Consider the following 14146-nt stretch of genomic DNA (forward strand, 5'->3'; position numbering starts at 1 on the left):
CCCTCATTCTTCTAACCTCCAGCGAGTGCAGGCACAGGGCCATCAAAAGGTCCATGTACGTTAACCCTTTCATTCCCAGGACCATTCTCATGAACCTCCTCTGGACCCTCTCCAGTTCCAGCACATCCTTTCATAGAAACAGGGCTCAAAGCTACTCATAATACTCCGTGTGGTGTGACCAGTGCCTTACAAAGGCTCAGTACTAGATACTTGCTTTTAGAGTGTATTCCACTCCTCTCAAAATGAGCATTGCGTTTGCCTTCTTCACCACCTACTCAGTCTGCAAGTTAACCTCTATGCAAACCAGCACCAGGTTCAAAATCCCTTCGCATTTTCTAAATTCGCTCCCCACTTAGAAAAAAGCTTACACCTTTATTTCTTACATTAAACTACATGACAAGAATAGAATCAAGTTTAATATCATTGACGATGTGAAATTTGTTATATGGCAGCAGTACAGTTCAATACATAAAGTATACTATAACTTACAATAAAATGCGTATATATAAATATATATAATATATTGTAATGCATCTATATTACAATGTCCGATCCTGTGCAGTGGCCCCTCCATACCAGCCAATGATGCAACCAGTCATGAACATCGAATTCTCCAACTTCTGGTAATTCCCTCCCTCTCCCTTCCCCCATCCCCGTTTCCCTCTGCCTCCTCCTCCAGCTGCCTATCACCTCTCCCATGATTCTGCCTTCTACTACCAATAGTGCTTTCCCCTTACATTCCTTCTTCACCTTTCCTGCCTATCCCCTCCCTGCTTCCCCTCCCCCACCCCTTGATCTTTCCTCTGATTGGTTTTTAACCTGACACCCACCAGCCTTCTCCTTCCCACCCTCCCCCACCTTCTTCATAGATCTCCTGCCCCCTCCCTCTTCAGTCCTGACGAAGGCTCTCGGCCTGAAACGTTGACTGCTCGTTTCCACAGATGCTGCCCGGCCTGCTGAGTTCTTCCAGCATGTTGTGTGTGTTGCTTTGACCCCAGCATCTGCAGTGTACTTTGTGTTTAGGATGCAACCAGTCAGAATGCTCTCCATGGTCCGTAGAAATGTTCTGGTCTCTAGTGACACAGTGAAAATGCTGGTTCCTCGATAAGGACTGGTGTGTGTTCTCCCGCTGCCACTTGCTGAAGTCCACAATCAATTCCTTGGTCGTACTGATACTGAGTGTGAAGCTGTCATGATAACTCTGAAACAGTGATCTATCTCTCTTCAGTGCAATCCCTCATCACCACATACTGCACTTCCTCGGGCTGTATTGGATCTGGCGCCCCGCGGTCAGTCAGGCAGCACGTGGTGTGCCTGTTAGGCCTTTGCTAATAGCACACTCCCTGTTCACAGTTACAGGATTTAGAGAATGACAAAGTCAGACAGAATGAAGACCTGCGCTACGCCAGGAATGAGGCCACCGAACTCAACCGCGAGCTACAGAGGCTGAAATCAGACATTGACGGGCTTCAGAATCAGGTGAGCGGCTCCTATAGTGCTGGTCTGTCTCTAGCTGTCCGTCCGCTCAGTCTATGCCTTGTATCATCTTGCATATCTCTATCAAGTCCTGTCTCATTCTCCTTTGCTCCGTAGAGAAAAGCCCTGGCTCGCTCAACCCATCCCCGTAAGCCCTGCTCTCACCAGAGAATTATCGAGCTGCAACGCTCTCTGATAGCTGTTGACCTCAATCCTCTGACTAATAAGGGACAGCACATAATACACCTTCTTAACCACCCTGTCAACTTGCACGGCAATTTGGCACCCAACACCCCAGGCACAGTCTAACCACAGTCTACTACAGCTGCAACATGACTTTGCAACTTTTGTGCACATTTCCCTGACTGATGAAGGGAAATAGGCTATAGGAATTCTTTACCATCTGTCTGCACATGTGCAGCCACTTTCATAAAATACACTGTAGGATATAAGAGTTCATGCAGACCCTCTAGCCCAAGATGTTGTGCCAACCTTTGAACCTACTTTAATATCAATCCAACCCTTTCCTCCCACATAGCCTTCCATTTTTCATCCATGTGCCTATCCAAGAGTTTATTAAATGCCTCTATTGTCTATATTGCTACTGGCGGCATGTTCCAAGCAGTCACCACTCTGTGTGCTTAAAAAAGATCTGCCACTGACATCTTCCCTATACTTTCCTACAATCACTGTAAAATTATGCCCCTAAGTATCATCCATTTCTGCCCTGGGAAAGAATGTCTGGCTATCCTCTTATCGTCTTGTACAGCTCTATCAAGTCGCCTCTCATCCGCCTTCACTCCAGAGAAAAAGGCCTAGCTTGCTCAACTTATCCTCATACACATGCACTCTAATACGCTGAGAGAGTAAACAGGTACGTGAAGGGATCGGACTGATGGGCCGAATGTCCTCCTGTAGAAATATTTGGTGGGTTTTGAGCTGATTTGGTTGTATTTTCTTGGCTCCGCATGGTGCCCTGAAGGCACTTCCCAGTCTCCCAGAGTATGGAGGACCTTCTTGATCAGACACTGGCACATAAGCCTTCATAAATCAAAATACTGAGGCCAGGAGTGAGATTGTGATGTTGAAGTTGTATCAGACATTGGTGGGGCCTGATCTGGAGTATTGTAAGCAGTTCTGATCACATGAAAGAGTACAGAGAAAATGTACGGGGATGTTGCCAGGGCTTGAGGACCTGAGTTATAGGGAAGGGCTGAATAGGTTATTCCCTAGAGCGTAGGAGAATGAGGGGTACAGACAGGGTAAATGCAAGCAGGCTTTTCATACTGAGTTCGAGTGAAACTAGAACTACAGGTCATGGGTTAAGGGTAAAAGGTGAAATACCTAAGGGGAATATGAGGGGAAGCTTCTTTGCTCTGAGGGTGGTGAGAGTGTGGAGCGAGCTGCCTGCAGAAGTGATGGATGCAGGTTTGATTGTAATATTTCAGAGAAATTTGGAGAGGTAAGTGGATGGGGGGGACACGGAGGGCTGTGCTCCAGGTGGGGGCAGTAGGGCCTGATTCTGTGCTGGAGTGCTGTGTGAATCTGACTCTATGGTATCTCACAGAGGGCGGCTCTGGAGGCGAACGTCATAGAGGCAGAGGACCAGGGGCAAATAGCCATCAAGGATGCCAAGAATCATGTCAGTGAACTGCAGGATGCCCTGCGCAAGGTGAAGACAGATCTGGCGGACCAGGCTCGCGAACACCAGGAGCTACTCAACTCCACCATGGCCCTCGACATGGAGATTGCCACCTACCGAAAACTCCTGGATGGAGAAGAGGAGAGGTAAGTCCGTTCACCCCATCCCGCCCCTCGGGACATTTCAGAGAGCCATAATTCATAGGAGCAGAGATAGTCCATGTGGCCCATTGAATCTGCTCCACTATTCCCTCATGGCTGATTTATTATCCCTTTCAAACCCATTTTCCTGCCTTCTCCCTGTAACGTTTGATGCCCTGACTAATCAAGAACCCATCAACCTTATCTTTAAATATACTCCGTGACTTGGCCTCCGCAAACTTCAGTGTTAAGAAATTACCCTTCAGCTAAAGAAATTCCTCGTCATCTCTGTTCTAAAGGGAAATCCTTCCATTCTGAGGATGTGCACTGTGGTCCTGGACTCCCCTACCATAGGAAACATCCTCTTCACGTCTACACTATTTAGGCCTCTCAATATTCAATAGGTTTCAATGGGATTTCTTCCTGCCTCCCATTCTTCTCAACTCCAGAACAGGCCCAGAGCCATCAAACACTCCTCATATATTAACCCTTTCATTCCTGGAATCATTTTCGTGAACCTGCCCTGGACCCTCTTGAATGCCAGCACATCTCTTCTTAGGTAAGGGGACCAGAACTGGTCACAATGCTCCATGCAGTCTGACCAATGTCTTATAAAGTCTCACCATTGCAACTTTGCTCTTATATTCTAGTCCTCTTGACTTAATGCTAACAGTTTTCCTTACCACTGACTCAACCTGCAAGTTAACCTTTAGGGAATCCTCACAAGGACCCCCAAGTCCTTTTATACCTCTGATTTTTAAAATTTTCTCCTCATTTAAAAAATAGGCTAGGCTTTTATTCCTTCTACCAAAGTCCATGACCACACACTTCCCTACACTATATTCCATCTGCCATTTCTTTGCCCATTCTCCCAATCTAACTCCTCTGCAGACCTACTGCTTCCTCAACACTACCTGCCCCACCACCAATCTTCATATCATCTGCAAACTTGACCACAAAGCCACCTATTCCGTCATCCAAATCATTTACATATAACTTGAAAAGAAGCAGTCTCAATTCCAGCCCCTGAGGAACACCATTAGTCACCAGCTGCCAACATGAAAAGGTTCTCTTTATTCTGTCTCCTGCCAATCAGCCAATCTTCTGTCTACACTAGTATCTTTCCTGCTGTACCATGGGTTCGTATTTTGTTAAGCAGTCTCCTGTGCAGCATCTTGTCAAAGGCCTTCTGAAAATCCAAGTAAACAACATCCACTGACTCTCCTTTGTTAATCCTGCTTGTTATTTGTCAGGCAAGATTTCCTCTTAAGGAAACCATGCTGACTTTGCCCGATTTTATCATGTGCTCTTCACCAAAACCTCATCCTTAATAATGGACCTTCCCAATAATCCTTAATAATAATCACCAATAATCCTTAATAATAATCACCTTTCCAACCACTAACATCGGGCTAACTGGGTTATAATTTCCTTTCTTCAGCCTCAAAGTGGAATAATGCAGGCTCAATTGAAACCATCTGCAGTGAATTATTAGATTAACTGGTCACCCAGAGCACTATCCTTTGCTTCTGAACCCAACACACCTGATGGATTCGGTTATAATTTCAGAAACAACACTACGCTTGCTTGGCCTTGTGTAAAGCAACACTTGGGGGCAGAATGGCTCAAGTTACATTTTATAGCACGGAAGACAACCACATTATCTGCATAGTTTACCAAGAGTAACAGTTTAAAAATGTACAAATATACTAAAACAAGAGCTATTTCTTCTCTGTCCACCCCCAAGGCAGGAGGCTGAGCAGATCGGGCCGTCTGCCACCATTTCCCACGACGAATGAATAACCTCTGACTGGTCAGTTTGGTCAGGCTCATCTACTTAAAAAGCAGATCTAATATTTCCAATTTGGGCAACCGTTGATATTTTGTTCACTTTAAGTTTCCCGGTACAAGTGGCAGCTAAAAACCCAGGGAGTGGGAAATTAATGGGCACGTGCAGTGAAGTTGAACATGGTGAGTTCAATGAAAACTGCCCACAAGCTGGGAGACTTCTGATCACTGTAAGGGTTGGTCTGGGACATCTTATCCATCTAGTTTGGCCTGCTGAGTAACAAAGCTAACCAATCTGGTGACATTCTCAATCAAATTTACTGCATTTCTTTCCTAAAAGTATGCAGGTAGATGCAATAGAGCACCAAGTTAGTGGAGAGATATCAATCAGTGTAAAACATTAAAAACTTGCTTTTCCAATTAGATCTTCAACCTTTTACCTAGTAGGATTTGGTCGAAATTTTAACGGATAACCAACTGTAAATAATGCTCTCATTTCAATTAATTTATTGCCAATCAGTATCCAGCTGAAATATTCTGAAGTTATACACTCAGCAGAAAAGCCTTAAAAATCCAAGCCAAAATTATCTGCTACTTTGCAACAGAGAAGACAAACAGGATATTTGATAGTGGTGATGATAGTATAACCATCAAGTGTTTAGAAACAAGGTAGATAAAGAGAAGTAGCTGAAGGCTTGGTAACCAGAGGTAAAGGTTTAAGATGATTGGTTTAAAAAACAGCAAAGGTCACATGATGAAAACCTTTTCTTTAAGGCAAGATTCATTAACAGCTTTCAAAAAACAATTACATAAATACTAAAAGAAGAAAATATTGCCATGACATGAAAAGAATTGGAAGGCTGAACTCATTGGATTTCCTTGTCAGAGAAGCAGTTGGAACATAATCAGCCAAATTGATCTCTTTTTGTGTTTTCCTATTCTATGATTCTACCAGAGGATGTGTCAGAGTTCACATATCCAAATTGCAATCTTATTACAAGGCACACTTCACTATATCCTTTTCAACTACTTCTACAGCCATTGGTAATCTATGGAAAAAGTGGCATCCTGAAATTTGTCTTTGCGGTGCCAATAGTCCTATTAATGGCTTCAAATATGGAAGAGCACAAGATTTAATGTATAATTCTAAGGAGTATATTTTATGCCAACACAGCATCGTCAAATTACCACCTAAGCTCACCGATTAGTTTTGTCCTGAATCTGAAGGGATTTCGCAGTGGGACCGGCTCATAATTTGCCATTCAGGAACTGGGCTAGTCAGAGATCAGAGACTTGTTAATAAACTATTCAAGCAATAATAACACAGAGAGCTGGAGGTGAATGACATACCACTAGGTCATTCACATGACTCAGACTGTGCCACAAATGACAGAATGGATATGGACTGATTTAGGAATGCCAGGGATGTTGGAAACTGAATTTCTAGCTTAAAAGTGACTACTTCTTAAAGGACAGGAGAGAGAGCCGGTGATGCTCTGAAAACCTGTGCCAACCAGCTGTCAGGAGTATTCAAGGGCATCTTCCATCTCTCACTGCTGCAGACGGAGGTTCCCACCCAATTCAAAAGGATGATAATCATACCAGTGCCCAAGAAGAGCAGGGTGAGATGCCCCAATGACTATCACCCAATGGCACTCACACCTACCGTGATGAAGAGTTTTGAGAGGTTGGTCACAACTAGAATTAACTCCTGCGTAAGCAAGGACCTGGCCCACTACATTTTGCCTGTCGCCATAGAAGGTCTACAGTGGATGCAGTCCTACTGGCTCTCCACTTGGGTGGTAGCAATACCTATGTCAAGCTGCTGTTTGTTGACTACAGCTGAGTATTCAACACCACAATGCCCTCAGTACTAATCAACAAGCTCCAAAGTCTAGGCCTCTGTACCTCCCTCTGCAACTGGATCCTGGACTTCCTCACCGGGACACCACAGTCTGTATGGATCAGAAATAACATCTCCTCCTCACTGACTACCAACACTGGGATGCGTGCTTAGCTCACTGCTCTACTTTCTCTCCAACTGTGACTCTGTGGCTTCACGCAGCTCAAACACCATCCAAAAATTTACTATTGTTGGCAGCAGAATTTCTGATGGTGAGGAGGAGGCATACAGGAGTGAGGCAGATCAGCTGGTTGAGTGGTGTAGCAACAATGACCTTGCACTCAATGTCAGTAAGACTAAGGAATTGATTGTGGACTTCAGGAAGGGCAAGTCAAGGGAACACCCACCAGTCCTCATCAAGGCATTAGAGGTGGAAAGGATGTGTGATTTCAATTTCCTGAGTGTCAGCATCTCTGCAGATCTTTCCTGGGCTGAACATTCTGATGCAGTTACTAAGAAGGCACAACAGCAGCTATATTTCATTAGGAGTTTGAGGAGATTTGTTATATCATCAAAGACACTTGCAAATTTCTATAGATGTACCGTGGAGAGCATTTTAACTGGTTGCATCACCATCTGGTATGGAGAGGCCAGTGCACAAGACCAGAAAAAGCTGCAGAAAGTTGCAAACCCAGCCAACTCCATCATGGGCACTATCCCATGGTGATGGCGATGCCTCAAGAAGACGGCATCCATCATTAAGGACCCCCATCACCCAGGACATGCCATCTTCTCATTGCTACCATCAAGGAAGAGGTACAGGAATCTGAAGACAAACACTGAAAGCTTTAGGACAGCTTCTTCCCCACCACCGCCAGATTTCTGAATGGACAATGAACTAATGTACACTACCACAGGAGTGTACATTTTTTCCCATTTCTTGCACTACTTGTTTAATTTAGTTTTTAAAAAGATTTATATACTTATTGTAGTTGATATGCTTTTCCATTATATATTGCAATATTCTGCTGCCATAAAACATCAGATTTCACAACATATGCCGGTGACAATGAACCTGATTCTGATTCTGAAATGCATGTGATCAGGTAATTGTCAACGACACTTGAGCTTGGACTAATAGTCAGGAAGCACATGTGTGAACATGTCCCCAAGGCAAAAGAGGAATTTAAGTACAGTTAATTAAACAAGTCTGGAATTAAAAAGACAGTGCTACTGACAAAAGAAACAATTGTGTTACCAGGTAAACTAATTTGCATCCTTATTTGGTCTTATTTTGTGGTACCAGATTCACATCCCCATTGCTTGGAGAAGATGAAGTGGCCCACAAGCCATTCAATTCAGCAGCAGCTGTTAGAAAAGGGCAATATTTATTAAATTGGAAATCTGCAACCAATAACAGTGGCCATTAAACATCCTAGTTCTCAATAAAAACCTTTAAAAAGGGAAGTCAGTCACCTCCAGCTTCTCAGATAACCCAGCATTCACTGCAAAGTCTGACAATTACAATGGATATAAATGCCAGTAATAACTCTCACATTGCACAAACTTGGCAGTACAGATTCATATGATTATTTGAAACAAAAAGGGAAACAGCAGAATTATATCTGAAGCCAGAAATGGAAAGAAAAACTTAACCTTAATCAAAATTTCAAATGTGTGGTACGCTTAGCTACAATGACATTTACAAAGCAAAGTATCTGTGCAACAAGATCTATCTGTACAATCAAAACCAGCAATGGCAAAACTGTGTCCCTTTAACCCTTGTTTATTTTTTTTCTTAAAATTATGATAGATTTCCATTAATTAGATCCAGGAGTGAAGTTGTATGCTACCTGTACATGTCAGTTATCAGGGAAGCAGAGAGGCAAACAGCTAAGCAGTAACAAAGAATGAGAGTCAAACTCTTGAGATAAATAACTTCATTCACTGGATTGCACCTCTAAATAACAACACAAAGCACGACTGTCTACAACATTTCAAATCTTCTAGTTCATCTGTGTAATCAGGGAGAAGCAGTGCTGTTCAAAGATACAATTTAATTTTTAAAATCAAACCAAAGACAACTGTCAAGCACAACTTCGTAATGCCATACCAAACACACCTTCAGTCAGTCATAGTCAAAGAACACTACAGCACAGAAACAAGCCCTTCAGCGTCCTCATCCACAATGAACTCTTATTCTGCCTAGTTGCATCTACCCACACCTGGGACATAGCACTCCACGCCTCTCCCATCCATGTACTTATGCAAACCTCTTAAATGCTGAAATCAAACCCACATCCACCACTTGCGCTGACAGCTTGTTCCACACTCTCACCACTGAGTGAAGAAGTGCTGCTTAAATATTTCACCTTTCACCCTTAACCTATGACCTCTAGTTTGAGTCTCATCCAACCTCAGCGGAAAAGCCTGCTTGCATTTACTCTATCTATGGCCCCTTGTGATTTTACACAGCTCTATCAAATCTCCCCTCTAAGGAATAAGATCCTAACTTATTCAACTTTTCCCTATAACTCAGGTCCTCAAGTCCTGGCAACATCCTTGGAAACTTTCTCTGTCCTCTCTCAATCTTATTGATATCTTTCCTGTAGGTAGGTGACCAGTTGGGCCTCTGCTACAAGGTTGCTTGCATTCCTGATACAATCACTGCTGCCTCATTAGATTGACCACCCCCTCGCCCATCTCCTTGTTCTGCCCCTCTGTGGTAAGATTCTGAATGACACAGCGATCCCTAAAAATGCCAAGGAATCATTTAGGCCACTCAGCAGGTGAGGGGCTGTGTGCAATGAGTCACTCTCGGGTAGGTGTCTCACTGATCTGGCAGAATAAAATGAGACCCAGATACACATTGGGTGCACAGTTTCATTGCGGTTAGCACATCATCTTACAGTGCCAGTGATCAGAGCTCAGTTCTCGCTGCTGTCCGTAAGGAGTTTGTACATTCTCCTCATAACCGTGTGGCTTTCCTCTGCATGCTCTAGGTTACTCCACATTTCCAAAACGTATGGTTCATTTTCCTGAGTTGGCACCGGAAGCATGGCAACACTGTCCGGCACAATCCTTGCTGATTTGATTCGACACATACGACATGTGTCACTGGACGTTTCGATGTACATGTGACAGATAAAGCTAACCTTTATTCTTTATCTTTCCCCATCCTCACGCCGGAGTAATTGTGTTTCCTTGCTGCTCCTAGGGATGGTGTTCCCAACAGCGGGGCTGTGCGGGTGGTCAGCGCGGTATCCAGCTCGAAGGGGATGGGAACCAGAACGCAGCTGAGAATCAGTAAGTCTACAAGCCTCTCAATGTGTGAACCAGTGTGGGTGGAAGAGTGATCTCAAAGTCAAAGCTGAATTTATTGTTAGAACCTCGCACAGCACAAGCCCTTTGGCCCATGGTGTTGTGCCGACCTTTTAACCTTCTCTAAGATCAATCTAATCCTTCCCTCCTTCATAGCCCTCCACTTTTCTGAGATCCATGTGCCTATCTAAGAGTCTCTTAAATGTCCCTAATGAATCTGCCTCTAGCACCACCCCTGGCAGTGTGTTCCATGCACCCACCACCCTCTATGTTTAAAAAAAAAACTACCTCTGACATTCTCCCCCTTTAACTTTCCTCCATTCACCATAAAATTACGCCCAGTCATGTTAGCCATTTCTGCCCATGTAAAAGATCTCTAGCTGTTATCCATTCAATCTATATCATCATGTACAACTCCATCAAGTCACCTCCCACCCTCCTTCGCTCCAGAGAGAAAAGCCCCAGCTCGCTCAACCTTCTCTTATAAGGTATGCTGTCTAATCCAGGCAGCATCCTGGTGAATCTCCACTGCACCTTCTCTGAAGCTTCATGAGTGCACAAGTACAATGAAAAGCAACATCAGGTAAGCAGCGTTCACAATGAAAATACTTACATTCTACAGAATTTTTAGAAGAAAGAACACAATTGGACCAAAATGAAACAAAGTTCGTTGTCATGCAATGTGGTCATAATGAGGTCATGGTTAGGGTTCTGCTAGCTAGTTCAAGAACCGAATGGTTGAAGGGAAGTAGCTTTGAGAAGATGGTGGAACCTTTGATGGTCAATGTTGCCTTCTTGAGGCAGTACCGGTGATGCAGAGGGTTGTGCCTGTGATGAAACTGGCTCAGTCTAAAACGCTCTGCAGCCTCTTGTGATTTCTTTCATTGGATATCTACCCCAGGCAAAGATGCAACCAGTTCTCCACTATACATCTGTAGACATTTGCTAGTCTTTGGTGACACACCAAATCCACTCAAACTCCGAACACATTATTGCCACTGGTGTGCTTTCGTCAATATGTTGAGCCCAGGAGAGATCCTCTGAAATGCTGACACCCAGGAAATTGAAGCTGCTCACCCGTTCCACCACTGACCCTTCATTGCAACTTCTCCCAACTTCCACTTCCACCGACCATCAGCCTACGATGGCAATAAATGTGATCAGGAATTTGCCTGGAGGTTGGTGAGGGCGGGGTTCCGCAGCACTCTGTTCCAGAACCCCTGCTCTTCGTGATTTTTCTAAATTGCTTGGAAGAGGAAGTGGAAGTGGGAGTTAGTAAGTCTGCAGATGACACAAAGTTAGGAGGTGTTGTGGTCTGTGTAGAAGATTGTCATTGGTTACAACAGGATGTTGATAGGATGCAGAGCTGGGCTGAGAAGAGGAAGATGGAGCTCAAGCTGGATAAAGTTGAATTTTAAATCAGAGTACAGGGTAATGGCAGAATTCTTAGCAGTGTGGAAGGACAGGGGTCCATGTCCATAGATCCCTCAAACCTGCAGCGCATGTTAGTAGGGTGGTTAAGAAGGCATATGGTGTGTTGGCCTTCAATAGTCAGGGGATTGAGTCAAAGAGCCACAGGGTAATGTTGTAGCTTTATAAAATTCCAGTTAGACCACACTTGGAATATTGTGTTCAGTTCTGGTCACCTCATTAGAGAAAGGAGGTGGAAGCTTTAGCGAGGGTGCAGAGGAGATTTACCAGGATGCTGCCTGGATAAGAGGATTTACTTTATGAGGAAAAGTTGAGTGAACTGGGACTTTTCTCTTTGGAGCAAAGAAGGATGATAGAGAGGACAGCGAGCCCCTGTTTCCCAGGATAGCAAAGGAGGACATCCATTTAAAGTGAGTGGAGGAAAGTTTAGGGGAGATGTCAGAGATGGGTTCTTTACACAGAGCGGTGGGTGCATGGAACATGCTGCCAGGGGGTGGGGGTGGGTCAGATACTTAGGGACCTTTAAGAGACTATTAGATAGGCACATGGATGAAGGACAAATGGAGGGTGACAGGCTGTGTAGGAGGGAAGGGTTAGATTAATCTTCCACATCCTTCCTATAATGAAATGATCAGAACTGCACACAGTACACCAGGTATGGTCCAGTGGCTGTAGGCTGCAGAGCATAAAACTAAGCACATCTACAAGGACTGCTGTCACAGGAAAGCAGCATCCACATCTAGGGCCCCCGCCATCCAGGTCATGCTCTCTCCTCACTACTGCCACTAGGAAGGAGGTACAGGAGCCTCAAGATCCACACCACCAGGTTATTACCCCTCAACCATCAGGCTCTTTAACCAGGCTCTCAACATCTCTCGCCACATCACTGAACTGTTCCCACAACCTCTGGCCTCACTTTCAAAGGATCTTCACTCCATGCTCTCGATATTTATTGATGATTTATCTTTTACTTTTTTCTTGTTGTATTTGCACAAGTTGCTCTTTTACACATTGTTTTTTTTTGTCTGGGTTTGTGTGTAGTTCTTCATTAATTCTTCTGTGATTCTTCATACTTACTGTGAATGCCTGCAAGAAAATAAATCTCAGGGTTGTATATGTGCATACTTTACTTTGAACTGGGTCCAGACAAGGATCCAGAGGCTGGGATTGGTGTCCAACAACAGGTTGATTGGGGGGGGGGGGGGGGGGGGAGTGACTAATGCTTCATTGCTGCTTTTTGTTGTAACCCTAACCAATAAACAACTTTTTTTATTTTTGATTAGATTAATAAGACAAATACCAGGGCAGGTGTTGTAAGGAACGGGCCAGTGCACACATGGGGCCGCCGCCTCCTTGCCAACGCCTCAGTGAGGTCGTCACGAGAACCCATTCAATCTCCAACACTGGGTCATGCAGAAGAAGATCCAGTAGATGTGCTCAAAGCTATGCTCAACGCCCACTCCCTGCCTCTCATGCAGTCTTTTACCCTAAACTAAACTGAGCAGACCTCCACCCCCTGCACCGCTACTCCATTCGCCCACATCTTTCTCCCCAGTCCCTCACCCAACCCCCCAATCTGACATCCTTTTGCCCACAGTAATGCTCGCCACATGACCTCGTTCTTACTGAGACCCCTTCCTCCATCCCTCAAATTGTAGGAGCCCCCCTCCCTCCATCCCTCAAACTGTTGGTCTCCCCTCCTTCCATCCCTCAAACTGTGGGAGTCCCCTTCCTCCATCCCTCACACTGTGGGTCTCCCCTCCCTCCATCCCTCAAATATTCCTCATCCCTTCCTCTGTTCCTCAATCAATTGGATCTCCATCCCACCATCCCTCGACAGTGGGACTCCCCTCCCTCAAACTACAGGATCCCTTTGGTCTCCTCTCTCTGCCTACCTTGATCCATACTACAAACTCGGCCCCCCCGACCCTCGGTTCCCTCCGCCAGTCTCCCCACCCTCCACCTTCCTCAGTCCTGTGTGCTTGATATTGCTTGAGGCTCTCCGCTCAGTGCTTCCTGTCCCTTCCATTCTGCAGCTTCGGACTGAACGCTTTTGGTGAAATGCTGCCTTCCTGACCGAGAAATGTAATTATCATTGGTGGGTCATGGACAATAAAGAATTTGGACAAGCCCCTCAATGTGTGCGTGTGTGTGTGTCTCTCTCTCTCTCTCTTCAGTTGTCATTAGGATCGAGGACCAACTTTATTCACCACACACATTTTATGTGTATTAGGTATTTGCTGTGATGTGTAGGTCAGAGTGTGACATGCAACAGAAAACAACATTCAACAATTAAAGAATTATATAAAAAATATAGCTAGAGGTACAGATATGCAATGAAATGTGTATAAGTACCAGCATGTACCTACAATGTAAACAGCATTATAAAAAGAGGTTTAAAGTGTTTACAGTGCAGTGATTGATGTTATAGATAGAGGGGGATGGGAGGGGGGAAACTAGAATGGTTGATCAGATTAACTGCCTGGGAGAAGAAACTTTTAAGGT

At 44.6% G+C, this 14146-nt stretch overlaps 1 protein-coding gene across 1 annotated transcript in view; it reads left to right on the forward strand.

The window, feature by feature from the left end:
* LOC132392929 (keratin, type II cytoskeletal 8-like) overlaps positions 1-13779 on the forward strand; it is a 50084-nt gene extending 36305 nt beyond the window's left edge. Inside the window, exons 5-8 of the mRNA XM_059967519.1 lie at positions 1354-1479; positions 3044-3264; positions 10107-10195; positions 12925-13779. Of these exons, the coding sequence (XP_059823502.1) occupies positions 1354-1479; positions 3044-3264; positions 10107-10195; positions 12925-12929 (441 nt within the window). The 3' untranslated portion in view covers positions 12930-13779. The remainder of the gene's footprint in view (positions 1-1353; positions 1480-3043; positions 3265-10106; positions 10196-12924) is intronic.
* The last annotated feature ends 367 nt before the right edge of the window (positions 13780-14146 follow it).

Source organism: Hypanus sabinus, chromosome 4 (genome assembly GCF_030144855.1).
Source record: "Hypanus sabinus isolate sHypSab1 chromosome 4, sHypSab1.hap1, whole genome shotgun sequence".
Taxonomy (NCBI): Eukaryota; Metazoa; Chordata; class Chondrichthyes; order Myliobatiformes; family Dasyatidae; genus Hypanus; species Hypanus sabinus.